General features: G+C 37.9%; 2 protein-coding genes across 6 annotated transcripts in view; one reads left to right on the top strand and one right to left on the bottom strand.

The window, feature by feature from the left end:
• Window positions 1–20,691, bottom strand: part of LOC122535752 (RNA binding protein fox-1 homolog 2-like) — a 224,918-nt gene that overhangs the window by 78,711 nt on the left and 125,516 nt on the right. For all 4 annotated transcript variants that reach the window (XM_043667539.1, XM_043667542.1, XM_043667541.1 and 1 more), the window contains one exon: window positions 5,119–5,406. In XM_043667539.1, the coding sequence (XP_043523474.1) occupies window positions 5,119–5,403 (285 nt within the window). In that variant the 5' untranslated portion in view covers window positions 5,404–5,406. The remainder of the gene's footprint in view (window positions 1–5,118; window positions 5,407–20,691) is intronic.
• On the top strand, window positions 10,880–17,968 carry LOC122535753. Of its 2 annotated transcripts, XM_043667543.1 has the most exons (3): window positions 10,880–11,290; window positions 17,279–17,513; window positions 17,605–17,968. In XM_043667543.1, exons 1-3 carry the CDS (start codon window positions 11,282–11,284, stop codon window positions 17,892–17,894), a joined length of 534 nt encoding a protein of 177 aa, XP_043523478.1. In that variant the 5' UTR covers window positions 10,880–11,281; the 3' UTR covers window positions 17,895–17,968. The 2 variants fall into 2 exon arrangements, with proteins under 2 accessions (XP_043523478.1, XP_043523480.1); XM_043667545.1 differs by having other exon boundaries at window positions 17,279–17,968.

Here is a 20,691-nt window from a genome sequence, read left to right as displayed (position 1 = left end):
ACACGAGATTCTGAAATGACCATTGTACTGATTAATATTGACATATATTTTCAAAGATACGTAATTTTTATTCTAAACTCTCTGTCGAAGCGATTATTTTACGCGATGGTGACTAAACGTCTCCAATTGAAGATAATATTTTAAAATAATGTGATAAAAATTTCAATTCGAAAAATAACAGACCAATTTTTCTCCAATTCGATTTTTTTAATACAAGCGTCGAGTAAAGGCAAACAGTCAAAATCAGAAATGAAAAATCACTTTGAGAGTGAGAACCCATTTTATTGGGCAACTAAAGTCTAATAAAATTCGAAGCAAGGATTCCTCGACGTCCCGAGTGATTTTCGGGACAGCCTGCCGATCCTCGAAATTTCCAGAAGAAATTCCAGATCAGATCCCGAGGAGATCAGATCTTCTCCCAAGTGTGTCCTAGCGGAGGAAGACTTGTCAAGATTCTTCGGCCAGCTAAAGTGGCCTCTCTGAAATCGCCTAATCCTCAGGTAGATTCACGAAGATCGAGGGAGATCCTTCGGTTTAGAAGCGGATTTTCCAAGACCAAGGTCCTCTAAAGCAGATTCCGTCGGAAATCCCTCTAGACGCGTGATCAGTTTTCGCGTGCTTTCGATCCACCGGTCCCAGTAAGCGCGTCACTGAAGGTAACTCGACAAATCCCCTCTTCAATTCTACATATATCATATAATACAACCTGTTCAAGAATATTTGAATTTCCAAGTGGAAGTAAATTTTTCCCGAGAGACATTTTTGCGCGAGAAATTTTTATCAAACGTGAATGACAGAGGGTCGGAGTAATTTTTAATTGTCAAGGGGAGCGTAGAAGCTTTATTATATTAAAGTTCTTTTTCTTTGGGATTATTCGACGCAAATTTAAAAGAAGAAAAAAACTTAATAAAATGCACGAAGAACACTGCCTAATATACACCTAACGTTGCTCAAAAATATATTTGCAATTAGAGTTCAATCGACCAAGTTTTCAAGCTTGCGCTGGCAACTGGTTTGCGGACCATAACGGGCGACCGAGCCGTATACAGTAATTCGTCGCTTTCTCTCTTTTTTTTCGAACTCGTCGGTACGATATCACTCGATAGAAATTATTAAGAAGTATTGAGCTTATCATTTGTTTTGCCTGGGTTACATTTAAATATAAAAATAAGAAAAAATGAGAAAATGTTGGTAAAGTTCTCAAATCTTAAATACAAAAAATGCTCGACGTGCGCGAGCGACTAAAAAAAAAAAGAAAAAAAGAAAAAACGACGCTGAAAATTATCGCAGCATTGACATGACTTCTGGAAAATGTCAGGTACCATCTGACGTTGCGTGCGTCGATGACGTTCATCCGGCGAAGGATCCATGCGGGCAAAACGGTCAGAAACGAAAATGCGGCTTCACGAGTCGCTGACTAACCGGGAGCGGATAATTGACCAGACGAGCGACGAACAAAGCGACCACGTCGCCCGGAACCACGACATTGTTCGAAACTCTTCACGCTCGGCTCAATCCTGCCCCGAAATGCTCCGCGTGCACTTCGTTCGTGCCCGGGTTAATTAGACACCATCATCCGCGACCGACAGTCCTCGTACGTCCTGATTCTTCCTCGAGTCACGATAATTCGGCAGTCAGTAGTTCGACTTTCATGTAGAGAGGATCGTTTGGCCATCTGATTCTCGTGTCATGAGCGAAATGTAAAATGATCGAATCGACGTGAGGTGGAGAGAGGAGTACGTGCTTAGAAAGGGGAACTGAAGCGAGCCGAAATTGGAGAATTGGAGATCGATGGACTGCTCGGAAGAATATTGAACGAATGATACAGTTTAGCTGATTGATCTCGTCGAACCTTGTTTCAGAGGTGTGCACGTTAACTTTCGTTCGAAAATTAAATTTGTTCGAAGCACGTTAGAAGTGTATAGTGGTAGTTAAATAAATATTTCATTTACGGTACTATTCTTTCCAGAATTTTTCAACTGTAGCTGTATTATCGTTTGTATTAAATACAGTGTCATTATATTTAATATATTGTAATATCGTTTAATTTCTGATTGCAAAATAAGTAAATAAAGATAATTAATAAGAAAAAAAAAAAAAAGAATTTGTAGTACTACCGTGAATAACGTTTAATCAAAATTCTTCTTTTAAATATCTAAATCAAACGAAGTGAATTTGATTAGGAATGTCCAAAATTTTCTTTTTAAATCTCTAGATAATTCCCAACACGCAGTAAAGCTTTTCAATTGACTTCGTCCTACACTTTCTCCTTTCTTCCAATCTTTCACTTCCCCAGATCCGTATAATCTATTATTTCTAAACATCCACAGTTGTCTAAATTTCTACGTTTAATATAAATTTTCCTTATTGTCAGAGTTTATCAAGGTTCCTTTATTAAAGTTCAACGTTAAGTCTCTAATTTTTAACAGCGCGAAGAATATTTTCAACTCGTGACAGTCTTCTTCTCAATCGATTTCATCTCATCACGCTTCCTCTGATCTCCTCATTTTTTTCCCCCTGAGAAACCAAAATCTCCATCGTGCTCTAAACTCAACAGGCGAGGAGAATCAGAGAAGGGGACGAATGAACAGGATAGAGAGAGATAGAGAGAGAGAGAGATTACACAGTTCCAGCCCTTTAATTAAAAGCTGTTGTCAAGCGTGTCTACTAGCGCGGTGCCAGGGAGAATTACCAAAGTCTCTCTCTCTTTCTCTCTCTCTCTCTCACTCTCTTGGCCAGTCCGGAATCCAGCCAACCGTCTAGTAAATCGATTTAACGAACGAAATTACTTTAATTAGCGCGGCTAATTAGGCGGCTTTATGAGTCGCGCTAATTGCCGCGACTAGGCGCGCCGCGACGAGTTATCGCGCGCTTAAACAAATTTCGAGCGTTTGCGCGACGAGCCGAGAGAGAGAGAGAGAGAGAGAGAGAGAGAGATTTCAGCTTCATTCGCGCACAACGACGACGACGATGACGACGACGTATAGGGGGAGGAAACAGGCGACAGGATATTTGTTTGATGAAGCTGGTAAACCATGCGGAAAGAACTGGTTGATCCGGCTTCTGTAGAGAAGGAGCATATCGTTCCTTTGACACGAGCCAGTTGACGTAAATTGACTGGTTAAAACCACTGGCGAAGTGGTCTCACATCGATGGTCTTTAATTCGATGCTTGCTACCGTGCGTTAAACTGTTATGGAGAAGTGTTAACGCGGAGTGCTTTAATTTGCTGATTAAGTGTCGCGTGTCAAGTGAACTAATATGTTTTCTAAGTCGACTTTTAATCGTTCCGGGCCGTGTCGGTTCGTATTGTCAAACTGAGTTAATTGTCACTGTGAAATTGAAAAGAACACTCTAGTTCAGAAAAATACGATCGAGTTCCAATAATAAAAATACTCAGACGAGTGAGTGAACGTGTAGAAACAACAAACGTGCAGAAAATTAAGTATATCTCGAAACGAATCCAGATAAATTAATTGAAACAATCAAGCGAATATTAATAAATTAATAAATAATCATTACACTACTTTGGATATATTTTGAAAGCTAATCCAAACTAAGATGTAAAGCTCGTATAAAACTATAAAAATTGAAATGAAAAATGTTGAGAAGAACCTCGCGCGTCTCACGAAAAATGAGGAATCGAAATCTCTACTCAAATTCATCAATCGTAAATATCGCTCAAATTTCTCGCTGATTTCGAGCAATTCTTGATATTTAATACCTCCAGACAATCTCTCTCTCTCTCTCTGGATTCCAGATGAAACTTCCGTTCCCCTGGCTCCGTGGAACTTTCTCCATCCTAATCTCACTCTGTCCCTCAACTCGTACGCGCGTGGAATTATCGAGGATTACGTGACGTGACGTAATAACGGGAAATCAGGCGCCGGATGTGTGGACTTTTGTCGGAGGGGGCCGCAAAGGCGGCGGAGAGTAAGGACGAACGGTTTTCGAAACAGCGAACCGAAAGTAAGTTGGACAGAGAGCTAAAAGCGGTGTGGTGGCCCGAGTGGTCGATCAACGTGCTGTGTGACCTCGGTTTCACAGGGTCGCGTTCCGCTATTGCATCCGCCGGAAGAAAGCGTTTCCCCCTTCTTGTGAAGTGTAGCGAGAGAGTGTCAACGTACGGTACACGAAACGGCTTGGTGAAACCCGAAAATTCTTTTCATGCTGCACGCTTTCAGTCTTGAGAATTGTTTAAGTATATACAATGTCTTTAAAATTATAGAACGAATGTGTTAGGATTTAGTATGATGGTTCAATGTAAAGAAATGTCTTTTCTTTTTTTTCGTAATGTGACATTTTTGGAATTATTTAATTTATTATTATTATTTATTTATTATATTATTATATTATAATATATTATATTTTATATATTATTAATTTATTACTATTATTTCTTTTATATTATGATGTAATATATTATTCCACTTACTTTTCCATAATGTACTAGTAGTCTTTTTTTTTTTTACTTTCGTTTCAAAAATGTAAGCATGCAGATTTTAATTATATTATAAAGTGATGAATACAACGCACCAATTATGTTTCTAATTATACTTTACGATCGATTCATTGATTTAATTTCTCAACGTATCTTCGAAAGTTTCTTAATTACTTTGGCACAAAATTGAAAATCATTCTAATCTACCGAATTGTATATTTATAATATTGATGCGAGATGAAAATAAATACCTTATTTACTGAGCTAAGACTAAACCATCATCCAAAATTTTTAGTGAGTATTTAGCTAAATAAACCAGAGAATCCACTAAATCTTATAATTGAAACTACAAATTTTCACTTAAAAAAAAAAAAAAAAAAAAAAAAAAAAAGAAGACAAACTTATTAACACAGAAGTACGTAAAAAATATCCGATCACTCAAATAATCATAATTAAATTAATTCCATGCATTTACAAAAATAAGAATCTAAAAACGTAAATATCGACAAACTGGCAATCACTTCAAATTGTAAAGTGTATTTCATATTTCAGGTTTCAAATTCTCCATAAACGTATAAATATTTCCATTCTGTTTGTTGTGAAATAATATCACCGATCAGCCGATCGACGAATAAAAATCAGACATTCTGAAATCAACGAGTGATAAGCGTGACTTACAATAGCCTGTTGATCGACGCCGTTTGGAGGCGGAGGCGGACTGAAGCTAGCCGCGGTCGGGGCACCGGGGGCGGTTGGATGTGGGGCACCAGCCGGTGGTGGGACTTGGGGTCCGCTTGGTGGCGGCTGTTGGGGTGCACCGCTGTTATCCTCCTTCACTGGCACCGGGGGTGGTGGTTTCACCTCACCGGCCGCGCCAGCCGCCCCAACGACACCCGCTACGCCGTTCACCGGCGGGGGGAAGACACCCCCACCGTAGGGCGCAGCCATGCCTGTCTGCACCATGTGCTGTAAATTGAAATCACACTGGTTACTCGGTCAGTCCTTTCCATCATTATCGAACAGAATTTAATGGTAATTGAAAATTTATTCATTTTTTTTATCAATCGGTACAGTATAGTACAGTATAGTATCGTTCATTTTGAATATAATAACAACAATTAAATTGATTGTTCGGCGTGTTCTTTTAATTCATCAATTACGTACAGTGCAACAGTGATCAGATTGATTGTTTAATGATTATTACTTCACTTGCATCAGCATCGAGCATTAATTTGTATGACAGTTTCAGGAAGAGTGATCGAAATTGGCAAAAGTTAATCCAGGTAACTGAAATCTGCATACAAAAGTGAGTTGAGAAGCATCAACGTCACATACAAGTGCAATCAATTATTGTGTTATTTTAATCATAATTGTCAGTGTCTTCAATGACAATTTTATTTATTCAAAGGAAAACGTAGTTTCATACAAAATTGACAACTTCAAATTTCTGGATGATCGCGTGAGTTCTTTGACAAGAGAAATTTCTAAAACTTCTCGCCTCTAAAAGCCTTACAATTAGATACGAGATTTCTTAAACACCGCAATACTCAAGTGTCAGAAAGTTCATAGACACGAGAATTCTTAAGTGGCAGCTGCCGAACACGAAAATCTAAACTCACAGTTCACACCAAATATTCCCAAATATCGAGCAACGCTCGAGCACCGAGTTATATCCCTGAGAAATTTCTACTAATGAAGATTCTTAGAATACTAGATATTCCTGCCGTGCTTATAAATAGCGAAATATTCTGGCGCGATTCCACCAGAGTGTCGTGGTTCACCGCGGCCGTTCAGATGATGCCATTCAGTGAACGAAAGGACCACGTTCCACCGTGAACTAATCAAGTTTCCAAGTATAAATACGCAACATCTTCTCTTCCCCCTGAACATTCCTCCATTCTCGGTTTCATCAATCGAGAATCAACGTTGCATTAATACCGCGTTTCATTCGCGACATCTAACTGTCAACGTACAGATCATTTGACACTGCACTTGTGAAATGGAAACTCCAAGGATTTACTTATCATATTTCTCATCTGTGTCCCATCTAACTTAAAATGATATTTGAAAGGAAGTTTTTATCGTATTGTAGCGGCGGAATTTAGTATAAAATATTTATTGTGATACTTAAAGTAGTATTTAATATTTATTATAATATTTAATTCTATTTAAATTTTATTGCGTTTGTAAAATCGCCGAAACGTTCTAAATTATATATTTTTTTATAATCGTGAAAATATCGTCTTTCTGATTTTTATATTTAGTTCCTAATTTGTCCTTGTTGTTAGAATTTCTGGATCTTAATGTCAGTGTACTTCAGGAAACCTTTTTCATTGTGTCAATTCATTTATTGTAGTCTAAAAAGACATTACACAAATTACAATTACAGAGAAGATTCGAACATCTAAACTCGTCACAATATTATACGTACATCATATTTAATATCTATAACAATTCCTTCAAATTTCAAGAGATTGAATTAAAAATCGAATAAAAATTGAATCAAAATGAAAGTTACAAGTGTATCTAACGTATCTAAAAATAAAAATGAAAATAACAATGCTCGAAGATCCCTTCTACAAAAACGTACGACGATCTAAGAGAGAGAAAAAAAAAAAAAATTGCAAACGAAACGACACGTTAGCAACATTGACACTTACTCTTGTACTAAGTATGTACATTATAGAATCGATATACCAAACCGACACAATATACGTAAGCAAGAAACATCGCTCTATTAACGGTAGTATCCCGATATGGTTGTGCGACCCAACGGCTCTCGAAATTTTGCATTTCAAATGCGAGAAACGAGACAATGATTTGTGCACGTATGAATTTTTCACGTCGCGGCGACAATAAATACGCTCCACTATTAAAAGTAGACGCCGCGAACAAGCCGCAAATCATTTCGCGTGTTGCACGCGCGCCGATTAGCCACATGCTACAAATCTCTCGTTTTCCCCTCTTTGCCTTGGAGCGACTCAATAAAAACGTTGGAAAAGACACGAGAGCGTAAGAAAGAAACAGTTGTTCCCGGTTGTTTCTTTTTCTTTTCCTTCGTTCTTTTTTTTTTTCTTCTTCTTTTTTTTCTTTTTCGAAGCTTGAGCTTCATTCATGCATTTCCTAATAATCCTGCTTTTAATATTTGGCGTGGTACTAATGGAATATGCGACTGCAATTAATTGCAGTATCAGTGATTAAATTGAATACCGTGTCCATGGACAGAGATTAATGGAGAGCTCTGCGCAAATCGTGATAGTATTTCGTTACCGTTTGTTAAACGACCATGGGCTACTTTGATTAAATTAGTTGCGAATTGACGTAGACGTTGATTTATGAAATTACTTCATGGAGAACTGTTCTGTGCTGTTATTGGAATATTATTTATCAAAATGCAATTTTTGGACGATGCATTTCCAACGATTTTATATTTTAACCCAAATTCCAAACAAATCATGAATTATAATGACGCTAATGTGTCAAATGAATATTTTTTTGAATATTTTTATAACGTTTTATAACGTTTTAAGTGACCATATTTTCTTTAGCGTATCAATTTGAACAAACCCCCCAAAGTCAAGATGCATGTGCACATAAAAAATATAATATGTCGAAAGTATTTTTTAATTCTTTCACAAGACAATACTATGAATTTTTCATGTTTTTCACAAATTTTTTTTAACTAGACGAATCTTATTTAAAAAAAATTCAGTGAACATATTGAAAATTACCAAATTTATAAATTCAGAAAAATAATTCAAACGTAACATTTACTTCCTTCTAACCTAGAAAACAAAAAATCCCAAATTAACATGTTCTTGCTAAAATCATTTTGACAAAACGATTGTAGAAATGAACAATCTCCCAACGTTTCATAGAAGTTTTATGGATCGATGGATTTTTAGAGATGTCGGTAATTCCTCGTCAAATAAAAAGCTCGTCCTTCAGCGTACCATAAACTTTCCCTCCTTCGCACTTCGATCTCTCTGACGCAATAATTCGAGTACGCATCAGCGTATTATCGAAAGTATCATCTTTCACAAGACAACTATGAATTTTTCATGTTTTTCACAAATTTGTTTTAACTAGACGAATCTTACTTAAAAAAAATTCAGTGAACATATTGAAAATTACCAAATTTATAAATTCAGAAAAATAATTCAAACGTAACATTTACTTCCTTCTAACCTAGAAAACAGAAAATCCCAAATTAACATGTTCTTGCTAAAATCATTTTGACAAAACGATTGTAGAAATGAACAATCTCCCAACGTTTCATAGAAGTTTTATGGANGTCGGTAATTCCTCGTCAAATAAAAAGCTCGTCCTTCAGCGTACCATAAACTTTCCCTCCTTCGCACTTCGATCTCTCTGACGCAATAATTAATTCGAGTACGCATCAGCGTATTATCGAAAGTATCATCCGCGAAATCCCTATCCCTCAAAACGAATCCAGCTCGTGAAAACCATCTCGCTTCCACTTCCAGGTTGCCACGGTTAATCTCCGCGGAAATCCTCTTTTCTTTCGCGCCTCCTCGCAATTACGTAATCCCGCATTTGCATGCGATCGTCGTCACCGTAAGACAATACTTCTCAACGAAGACTAACGCCTTCTACGCCGGCGAGTACGCGCTACGAATGCGAACGGCGTTCGTCGACTGCTGCAACCCCCGCGCCGATTTCTTTCTGCGATGCGAACAATAGAGAACGAGCGTCGCTGGCATAACTCCTGAGAGGACAGGTCACGGACGCCTGGACCTTCGTTTCGCGTCCCCATCTTTTCGCATTATTTCGAAACACGTCGGGTAGCCATCATTCGTTTGTGAAACCATTTCTCTACGTTCTGCGGACTATGGGAGAGATCGTACGAGTGGAGATGAACTGAATGCGTAATATTACCATACTGTAAATATTAACAACGATGTTAAATAAATCTATGATATGAATAATAGTCATAATGATAAAATTATAATGAATGCTCCACCACTTACAATTGTGATCCCTTTAATTAGAGTTAATTTGAAAGGAAAAAATTAATTGAAGTAGATAAGGATTGAAGACTTGATCGTTAAAATTTAGAAAATTAGTGATCGAAATTAAATGAATGAACTGTATAAAAAAATTTTATGTGTAATTGAATGATGTATATATAATTGAGTAAGTAATTATATGTACAATTAAATGAACAGTAAGTGCAATTTTATGTAATATCATGACGAATTACATTTATAATTCCAGACATGTACATGCATAATAATATTATATACATTGGTTGCATATAATATTATCATACAAAGAGTATTTCAGATGCAACGAATTTCCTGATTCCCCATTCATCCTCTTCGACACATAATTATATGTACAATTAAATGAACAGTAAGTGCAATTTTATGTAATATCATGACGAATGTACATTTATAATTCCAGACATGTACATGCATAATAATATTATATACATTGGTTGCATATAATATTATCATACAAAGAGTATTTCAGATGCAACGAATTTCCTGATTCCCCATTCATCCTCTTCGACACATCAGTTAACCAACTTACATCACATTTACAGAGTTCGAACAATGTAATTCCATGTGCGCATCTGCGTCAACTAGTTTCAAGTTTACAAGAAAACGAAGTAGCACAACACTCTGCCCGACAAACGGTTAACCGTGGATCTTATTAATATCAAAGGAACTCTCCGTAGCTGTGGAAGCTAAACAAACTAAGGAGAACCGTGTAACAAACTCAATGTGGGGAACGCACGTCAAAGTAGTTGGGGGGGTGGTTGCGTTCACGAGGTTCGCGAAGTTTTCGCAAACTCGATCCGCAAGATCGTGCGAACGGTACAAGGCCGATGCTTCCCTTTCATTCGAAACTTCGCCTCGAGCTTGGCCAGCCAATTTATTTCTTCTGGCTGGTGGATAAACAAGCCGTCGATACGAACATCACGATGCCACGATGAAGGCGCCACGTGTCCACGCAGAAATTAATTTCCCACGATTTGCCAAGCTTCCTGCCGACTTCTGACAAAAGTTTTCCACGTTAAATTACGTAATTTAGTCTTAGACGAGCTCAATGACACCAGCCGAATTAAATTGTAATTTAACTTGCGTGGAACCTCGTAAAGTTTCATCGACAATATCAATTCAACTCTGATAAAAAAAAAAAAAAAAAAACAAAAACACGTCGTCGTAATAACTCCAGCTTAGAAACGTAGAACGACATAACCTTCGACTTCGCTCCACGTCCTTTTAGAATAAATTATCATCCCGTTACTCAACTTCCACGCCGTTAATCGAATCGCGTGAATCTCTCACGCGAGAAGCCAGCCAATACGACGGCACCCCCCCGCCACTTGATTTTCATAAACGACCATCCTTGAATTTAATTACGCCAGTCTGCAATTACGACTTTCTTTTTTATCGCGAGCATCGTCTCTCTGAAACGGTCATTAACGAGCACTTTTTTCGTCCGTCATTCGAACGCCGAGCCAGAATACTCAGAGACGGGAGGCACGGGCTCCTTCTCCTCGTTCAAAGAAGAAGATTCATTGAACGTTATCAGAACTTCTTTAAGTTTTCATTTTTACTTGGTGTGCGGCCAATTTCGCGGGAATTCACGGTTCGGCGGGTGAAAAATTAGGATACTCGTAACAAGAGATACGTCTGTTCTCGCGCGTTGTCCAGCTTTTTGCGACCGGTCTGCTCGAAACCAAGCTACGATACGTACAAAGGGCCATTCAGACAGCGTTTCCTCTTCGGGGGCAGTGGACCATGGCGTCGGTGTTCGTTGGGTCTTGCGGTTATTGCGTGCAAAACGAGGAGGAGAAGCAGGGGAACCTATGATTGGGGTGAGCCGACGTACGAAACTCGGCTGCACTGCGATTTGCAGCTGTGTATAATTAGGTGAAAAAGAGGAACAGCTACGTGGAAATTTTGAGGTTGAAGAGCGGAGCTCTTTGGAACTTGCTGCATGATTTTATCAGGGATTTCTAGTCTGTTCAGGTTCACCGTTTCAATTTTTATAAACACAATTATAAAGACAACCAAGTTCTATCTTGCGTGGAAATTTAAAATTTAAGGAATTACATTCGATGGGATATGTTTATTACGATTTTGTTAGAAATTTTTACTGTATTTTTATGTATAACTATTTTTTTTATTTATTTTATACTCCAAATATTATAATATACGAATATTGTGGATACTTCTTCACATTTAAATTTCGTACAAATATTGGTAATCTATTTAATATATTTGTAATTAAACGAAATTTTGTAGTTGGGATAAAAAGTTCAAATAGTGTTTCTATGTGGAAGGTTAGAGGAGTGAAATTTTATAGATGATTTTATTACAATATTATTGAAGATTTTGCTGATCTTTTTTATTCTTCAAACATTATAACTAATATTTTGTTTGCATATTTAATATATTCTGTCGCAATTAGACGAAAGATTTTTACGTGAAAATTTATGCGTTTGGGAAAGTATATTTGTAAATTTTCGGTCTAAATAAGTAGTCCAGAATTAACTTAACCTTTGCATTATGACGTTCGACATTTGACTATTGGATTCGATTTCAGTCCACGTGTTACTCGATTTATTTCCTTTCGTTCTGACGATCGATAATAATACTATTAAAAGTACAAAAGTGTCTGGAAACCAGACAATCCCTTTTACTCTTAAAAACGAAACTTTGTGTAAGATCTCTGGTAGAACTTACGCGATGCGAAGAACCTGCAATGATTAGAAATCGAAGACTTTGATGTTTACTTTGGAGACTTTGGTGCTCTAAAATTATAGAGGTAGAAATTCCATAGCTCTAGAATTTTGATTCTTCAGAGTTTCCAATTATCAAACTTTCAGATTCCTATATAAAGCTTTCGACTTTTAAACTTTTAAAGCTTTACTAACTCTAGTTCTCTCTAATAATAAATAAATCTCAAATTTATATGTATAATAAAAATCAAGAAACGTTTTTCACAGAAGATTAAATTGCAAAAATTAAAAGTTTGGAGTTCTAAAGTTCATTCTCAAAGAATTTTAGAAAAACTCTGAAATTATAGAGTTAAGAAACCCCTGTGGCTCCAGTACTTTGGGTCTTCAAATTTTCGAATTTCTATGGTTTTTAGATACCTATGCAAAAACCCTGTGGACTTTTCTAGATCTAAACTTGTAGAGTTGGAAGCTCTATAGCTCTAAGGATTCTCTATGTTTCAATTTTCAAAGCTCTACCAAATTTTAAAGTTTCCAATAGAGTCTCAAAACTTTAAAATCTCTGCGCTTCACCAGCTCCGATTTCCTTCGCTTGCAAATTTCAACTTACAAATTGAAAAAGGAAGGAAAAACGATCCATTTTTTTCCCCCCTGATACATCTAAAGATGAATTATCGGCGGTGACGTGGATAAAGTAGGAATATCAGTGACCGGTCGAGGTTGGCCAAGTCTGACAGTGTGGGAGATGAACGCAGATGGGACTGGCTAACGTTCAGGCGATTTCCAATTCACCGCACCGCCATGGGAAACGAGTAAATACACATGGACACTGTATTGACGTATTGCTGGCGCCATAGTGACGTAATAGCAGCAGCGATAGCAGAGCACGATGACATAACACCGCGGAATAACATCAATGATTATGTGCCCGTTATATTTTTTTACAGAGAGAAAAACTTGTCTCCACATGTACGTTCCACATGATAACGTAAAAAAAGCAGCAACCTTTCTATCAAGGTTGAACAAACTATCTGTAAATTATTACGTAGTTTTTCAAAGGATTCTAATTGCGTTGCATTAACGAGAAATAATTTTCATTGGCGAAATAAATGTAGATTGCTCACTTATATTGTACAAAGATACGATACGTCTTTTTTTTAAATGTTTGTTTCTTGTGAGGCTGATAATAGTGAACGAGTGCAAAGATCGATCAAAAGTCCTTCGCATGGCTTTATCTTTTTACATTTAATATTTAATATTCAAGTAAAAGTAGCTGGAGTTTTGATAGCTGAGACTGATTGATAATTTCAACTAGTTAGATATATGATTAGAGATGTATTTAACTATTAAGTCTAAATTTCGAGAACTGAAATATTTATCTAGTTCAGGTTCCCTAGTTAATAAACGAACTTTACCATTATGCTTTATACTATTATTCTAGATATATATATAAAAATATAATTTATAATAATTTATTATATAGAAATATATAATATAAAATATATAAATATATAATATTATGTATTATTATTAATTAATTTAATATATAAAAATATATAATAATACAAAATATAAAATATATATAATAATTTAATACATAAGAATATATAATAATTTTTCGTCAATACATTTAATAATTAATGAAAGTACAAGATAAACTTCAAACACTTGCCACTCGCGATATTAACGACAAGGTCAACCCGCTAAATGTTCATCTTCGCGACGAATGCTTAATTTCCACGATTTCGTTTCGGATCGTGCGTATTATTTAATTCGCGGATCCCGCAAACGTCTCGACAGTCGAGATGCGAACGAGATTGCAGCGCGTGAATGGTGCGGTTGCGGATGCGGAACGGTTTCATTATGTCAGAAACAAGCACCACCGTGAAGGGAGAGAACTACACACGTTGCGACATAGTTCGCGTGTATGTTAGTTAGATCGCCGTTGCCGTGGAACAGACGGAACGCGAAACAATATTTCGAACTTCTGAACTTGATATATCCGAGCGGCTAAATTTACCGCCTTGGAAAATTAACAGTCTCAGGATGTTATTGCACAGGGGCTGGAATATTTAGGTTCTCCCTTCGGAGATTTCGCAGTTGATTAACATTCAGAGACTGATTTGAATGCTTCGGAAATTTCACTAAATTAAATTTAATTACTGTCAAGTTTAATAACGCAGCGTGATAATTTTGTATACTTCTCTCGTAATCGTGAAATCTATTATTTTCTAAAGTCTCGAGTGAAATTCAACGAAGAGGTAGTGAAATGAAATATTTCAGTAGAACAAGTCAACTTGTTACAAGATTCCGACAGTAATAAAGTAATAAACGAAGGTACATAAGAAAAAAAGAAGTAACCAAGTACAATAGCTATAGTACTAATCACAAATTCTTACAACATCTACGACATTGTAAAGTTCGAAGGACCTTGGTGGCACGAGTCTCGATCGTGGCGCAACAAAAAACGATCGGACGAGGAAAAAGGATTAGAAAACCCGCATCTTAAGGCCGTCGTTAACCCATCGCGTATCATTTGAACCGCAACATGCCCGCAACAGCTCAATTATTCCAAGCAATCTTAGCTGCTTTAACTTTCCAATTACCGAGAATGTTCTGTCTGCTCGAAAGTGTCAAGGCAACAAGCATTAATTATCGTTCGTCCAATGGACGACACGAGCGTAACCCAATAAAAGTAACATCGCGGAGAAGTGATTGGCCAGCCAAGCTGGCGATCGTGTCGAAGAGCACGAAGTAACCATCACGTCGACGTCTCGGTCCAAGTACGAAGCTCGTTTGATCGGACGTGTCCTCGCGGATCAGGCAAGTTTCATCGCGGCAAGGATTTAATTGCTGAAACAGAGTGTAAGTTACAAGTCACCGGTACCATTAAACGGCTCGTTAGATGGAAATCCAGCTCGGGTGCTTGTAATGCTAATTTATTAATGCCGTTCGGCTCGCGGAACGACCGGCTTACGCGCGGAAAGGGAAATTTATTCAGCTAGCACGGGGGAACCTTCGCCTGTTCCGGCTCTATCGTCCGCGGCGCGATGCAAATTGCGCTGCACGCCGATTCGCAGATCGGAGAATACGCGGATACTGCAATCGGCGACAGGGAAGAAACGACGTCGATCGATTGCTCAACGTTTTCCTTCGGCGCACGACATTCGCAGTATTTAGAAATACATTCAGAATTCGCCAGATTCAAAAGAGCCATATCCAAGCATAGAATGATATTTTTTTCTTCTTTTTTATTACTATCAGAGACGTCATATTGTCGACTTTAGCTTAGGAAACGCGTGACGTCACTGTACGTCAAGGGGTTAATAACTGGTGGCAACTGGATACGTCGCGTATCGGTTTACGAAGGGCAGCGAAATTGCAGTGTACCGTTTAGAGTTTATTGGGTTTCGATGAGCGATGTTAGTGAAGTTTGATTTGAGGTTTCGGCACCGATTGAAATATTGGGTAATGTAATAAATTACAATTGGGTAATGTAATAATGTAATAAATTCTCCCGTCATCAATTTCACAGTTGATCTCATAATTCGCCGAGTCTCTTCTACAATTACATTGTATTGCGAAAATTTAAATTAGAAACTGACAAATTCGGTTCGAAGATTTCAATGGCAGCACGCGCGCGTTTCTTCCTTCGACATTTCCTTTCTCAATCGAGTGGCTTCATTCGGTGATAATATACGAAAAAAAAAAAAAAAATTCCAAATAGGCCAATTATCGAGCCTCGAAGACCAGGTGTCTCTCAGAGAAAGGCTAAACGATCCAGGAGCGTTAAGCGTCAGAGCCTCGGTACGGTACCCTTGCTTTCGATGTTTTGACGCCAGCAAAGCGAGCGGGATGCCAAGAATAAACCTGGAATCAATAGCGGACGAGCCGACAGGGGGTGTAAGGGAAGTAAAAGGGACAGAGAGACAGAGAGCGGAAGGGGTATAGAACGCGCATCATAGCGAGATACCTAAACCGCTTATTGTCTGATCCGTCTTAATCCTTGGACGAAAATGAGCGCGCAATTATAAGCGCAATACGGACTGTGGAAAGTGCACGATAAGCACGGGAATACGCATTTCCCGTATCCAAAAGACTCCGTCTTTTGCGAATAATTTGTCAAGCGAATTTCAAGAGAGATCTACAGATATTTTAGATACTGTATCACGTAATACGAGATTTAATCATCGAGTTAGTAATTCAGTTACATAGAGATTTTTATTTATTTATTTATTTATTTATTTATTTATTTATTTATGTGGAAGTGCAAATAGACTGCGTGATTGACGATTTCATTGTAATTTAAAATTCTATAATGTGATATAATAACTCTGACAAAAAGAACAAAATTGTTTTTCTCCAGTGGGATAAATTTTAATAATGGATGGCTGTGGTGTCAAAAATATTGAAGATTACTTTAATGACGAAAATTTGAACAACGATGAAATAGATTATCATACAGATCATGCAAACAATATCATATATCGACAGTACTGGAAAAATATTTCAATATCTAAATATATATAAAAATGAAAACTCTAACAATGGTGGGATAAATGAATCGCTAAATAGAAGAAAATTGGCATAGGATAATTCACTGAGTTTCATAAAATGGAATTCAACTTTCGTACATTCGTGCAAAAATTAACAATTCTCACGCGTATTTTATACCGTATATTAATACGAATTTCAAACTATTATTAAATGCACGACACAGAATAATCGTAGCTAACATATTTGAAACATTAACAATCGAACGTGTAAAATATCTCATATACAGAAGTGAAAAAAAAAAGAAAAAATATAACGATACTCTAAGCAGCGTACAGAATAATCGTACAGAATAATATATTGGAAACATTAACAAAAAAAATATATATATAAATATATATAACGATACTCTAAGCAGCGTACAGAATAATCGTACAGAATAATATATTGGAAACATTAACAAAAAAAAAAAATATATATAAATATATATAACGATACTCTAAGCAGCGTACAGAATAATCGTAGCTAATATATTTGAAACATTAACAATCGAACGTGTAAAATATCTCATATACAGAAGTGAAAAAAAAAAAAAAAATATAACGATATTCTAAGCAGCGTAATTTCTAGGTAGTACCTGAACTTGCCCGAGGATGCTCGAGGTACACAACTCGAAGAAATTCGAAACGCTCAGCGTGCGCGGCTACCTGTGGATTCGAGTTCCTAGAAAATTCGAAATACGATGGCAAGCGGATTCCCAAACACCTGGACATTCCACGGGGAACCACGCAGTATTCACTCCCATCGATATCCGTTGCACCTAGATTCCAAGGCGTTCAAATACCTAAATGGCCAAGACTACCGGGTACCTACATACCGAAACAGGCACAGCCGACACACGTACGCGTCGAATATCATTCCCAGATAGATAGATACATACATACATACGTGCATAGGTACGTCCAGGTCTCGGACTAACCATGTACACGGAGAACGCTGTATCAACATCGAACAGCTTCGGCATTCAAGCATCCAGCCACACGGGAATCTACATGCTAAGTGTCTCCATATTGTACGAGGGTATGTATTTTCCAAATCTTCGGTAAACAGGTGGATCAGGGTTAAGTTTGGATATTGCATCGTTCCTCTGCCGCCGTGCTGTTGCTGCTGTCGCGATATTAGGCTAACTGGGGATTCGAAAGGGGACACGTGTATTCGACGAACACCGAGGCTGAATAATTATTGAAAATTGACGAAATGTTCGTGATTGGAAAATGTTACATTATTTTCAACGACGATGACAGAGGTGGGAACATTGTATTATACCTATATTTCACAATATTAAAATAAATCGAAATTACATTAAATAAATTATCCAATTCCTTGAATGGTTCATATTCTCAGTACCCAAATCCGAGCTTCCCGATTCTTCGAAATTAACGTTTCAAGAGATATCAGGGCATCGGGGCATCGAACGAAAAGAGGATTTCAGCGGGAAGAGGAAGCGGAACTCCGGACGTGACCATCCATGGCTAGAACAGACGTAATCCTTCTGGGCCAGCGAGTCGTCGTCGACTCTTATCGGGCATTCCTGCGACGTTTATTAGACAGCGAAATAAATTACAACTGTCGCCGGGACCCGGTGCCTTAATGATTCCAACGAGCTGCAATTCCGTCATATTACTCGATACGAGGCCTCGGATTCGCTCGCTTGCGTTTCCCCGCTTGTCGATTGTGGGAACGGTTGCGTCTCGCCACCGCTTCTCGAAATGGATCGAGCTCGTTATTTAATAATCGGTTATGGCGCGCACGTTTCAATACCTTGAATTGCGCGGACGGTTCCGCAATCTCGCTTACGTTACATTCCACGACGATCTGATCGCGTTGGCTTAACAATTTCACGTTTGCGAGCGGAATTTAATTCCTTGAGAAATTCGAAGAAATATTATATTAATTAGAAGAAACATATTATTATTTCGTATTATACATTATTATTATATAACATGTGTTATTATGTTATTATATTAATATAATGTACGTTTCTTCTCAAGGAATTAAATGACGTAGACTAATTAAACTAACAATAATAATAAGGCTATAATTCGATGAAATCGTTGATGAAACAATAATACGACAATTTTACACCAATAGAAATATAAAACTGATTTAAAGAAAAATACGCCAGAACGACAGAACGGCTCTCCTACGAATGGCAGCAGATCTACATCAATTTCGTCGCACAGCAAGAGAAACTCCCCTTCCCCAATATCGCGCGAAAATGAATAAAACATTCACTCTATAATCACCAGCATCCATCTACCATCGCTTTTATTCGCCGCAGTTTTTGCTATCGCGCGAAAACACCTTTCGTGGCACTGATCGAAACACACGTACACAGATAGAAAAAGAAAGAGAGAGAGAGAGAGAGAGAGAGAGAGAGAAGGAGAGAGAGGGGAAAAAAGAAGTTAGGCAGAATTTAGACGGTGGCGAGCAATTCGGGTAATTTGTTTCCGCAGGGCGCAACGATTCGTGCCGCTTTTCCCATCCTCGTCTCCCTTTCTCGCCCCTTTATCCCTGGCTTTCTCCTTCTCCGCCTCCCCCTGCCCCCCGCCGGCCAAGTTAAATACTCTAATTCGTATTAATGGATGGCCCGTTGCCAGTGGAACGTTTCTAAAGGGGCTCTTCCCAAGCCGGCGGCCAGAATGGACACGCTCGCAGAGTACGTTCACACCAATTGACCATCGACTGCTACGTGGGACCTTCTCTGCCTCTTCTACTAGGGGGTGGAGAACGGGGAGGGGGTATATCGTCGATTTAACGTGGCTCTTTCGACCAGATTGGTGTTTCAACCGAACCTCCCCCAGCAGGAGAGGCACCAGAGGGACTCCGGGAAATTGTATTTAACGACAGTGAACCATTGACTGTGATCGATCTGCGAAATGGACCAGGGACTGGAACGGTAAAACGCGAGGATCTTTTGGATCTTTCACGCGTGACTTTCCGTGGACAATGACTGACTTTTCGCATGTTTCGCGGGCGATCTGGTTCGTAACTCTGTCACTAATTTTTTTTTTTTTTTTTTTTTTTTTTTTGTAAAAAATCTGAAAAGCTTCTGAGATATTTACCGAGGTCTCTGTACTTTAATGTACAATCGGTTCTTGAGTCGAATACTCTTAAGGGAGAATATCAAAATTTTCTTCGAGAGTGACATTTGACAAACAATTCAGGTTGTCTGCAAAGTATGAAATTTATACGAGAGAAACGAAAATACGCGACAGTACAAAAAGGTGGAAGAACAGAAACTTTTATTTATACATTTCGCGAAATATTATTCAAAAATGCACTGAACGATGTTTTTAAGAAAAATTGTTTTGATCATCGACGCATAGTTCTGGTGTCAAACAGTATCTATATTAAAGATAAAAAAAATAGATCGTGTGTCGGATTCGAGTATATCTTTTATGAAATTCGAAATTTTGGCCTACCGAAGAGATCCGGACCCCATACAGATTTTTCATGGATTAAATTTTGGGTAGATTTTCATGCGAATTCTCAAATAAAACTCGAACGCATTGTACGAATTCATGGCGCGATTGCAACAGAACCGTGTCACAGCAGATCCTCCAAATTAATTAACACAATCTCCTCGTTTCATTCGGACCAAAATGACACTCCCCTAATATTCTAAACCCATCCGATGCACAGGACGTGCTAATTAAAACAATTTACACGGACAACTTCAGGCATCAACTGCATCAATTAAACATCTGCGAGTATCATTTTACCGACGTGTTAACGTTTCTACGTCGCCGGAAGTGACTTACAATTAGTAGTTAGCAGCTGAGATGTCACAGAAAGATATCACATGAAGAGCATTCTTATTTTCGAATTCTCGATGGACGCGTTTGATCAATGTGTGTCTCTTTTTTCTTTTAATTTTCATACGATTTTCAATAACAGATGCTGGCTCTGTGTCATTTGTTTTTACATGTTTGGCGAGTCAATCATTGGACTTGTACACTGTTGTTTGTATTTCCATATTC

This window comes from Frieseomelitta varia, unplaced genomic scaffold, assembly GCF_011392965.1.
Source record: "Frieseomelitta varia isolate USP_RPSP 00005682 unplaced genomic scaffold, Fvar_1.2 scaffold_762, whole genome shotgun sequence".
Lineage (NCBI taxonomy): Eukaryota > Metazoa > Arthropoda > Insecta > Hymenoptera > Apidae > Frieseomelitta > Frieseomelitta varia.
Note: the sequence above shows the minus strand (reverse complement) of the source record. Positions and strands in the feature narration are given on the sequence as shown.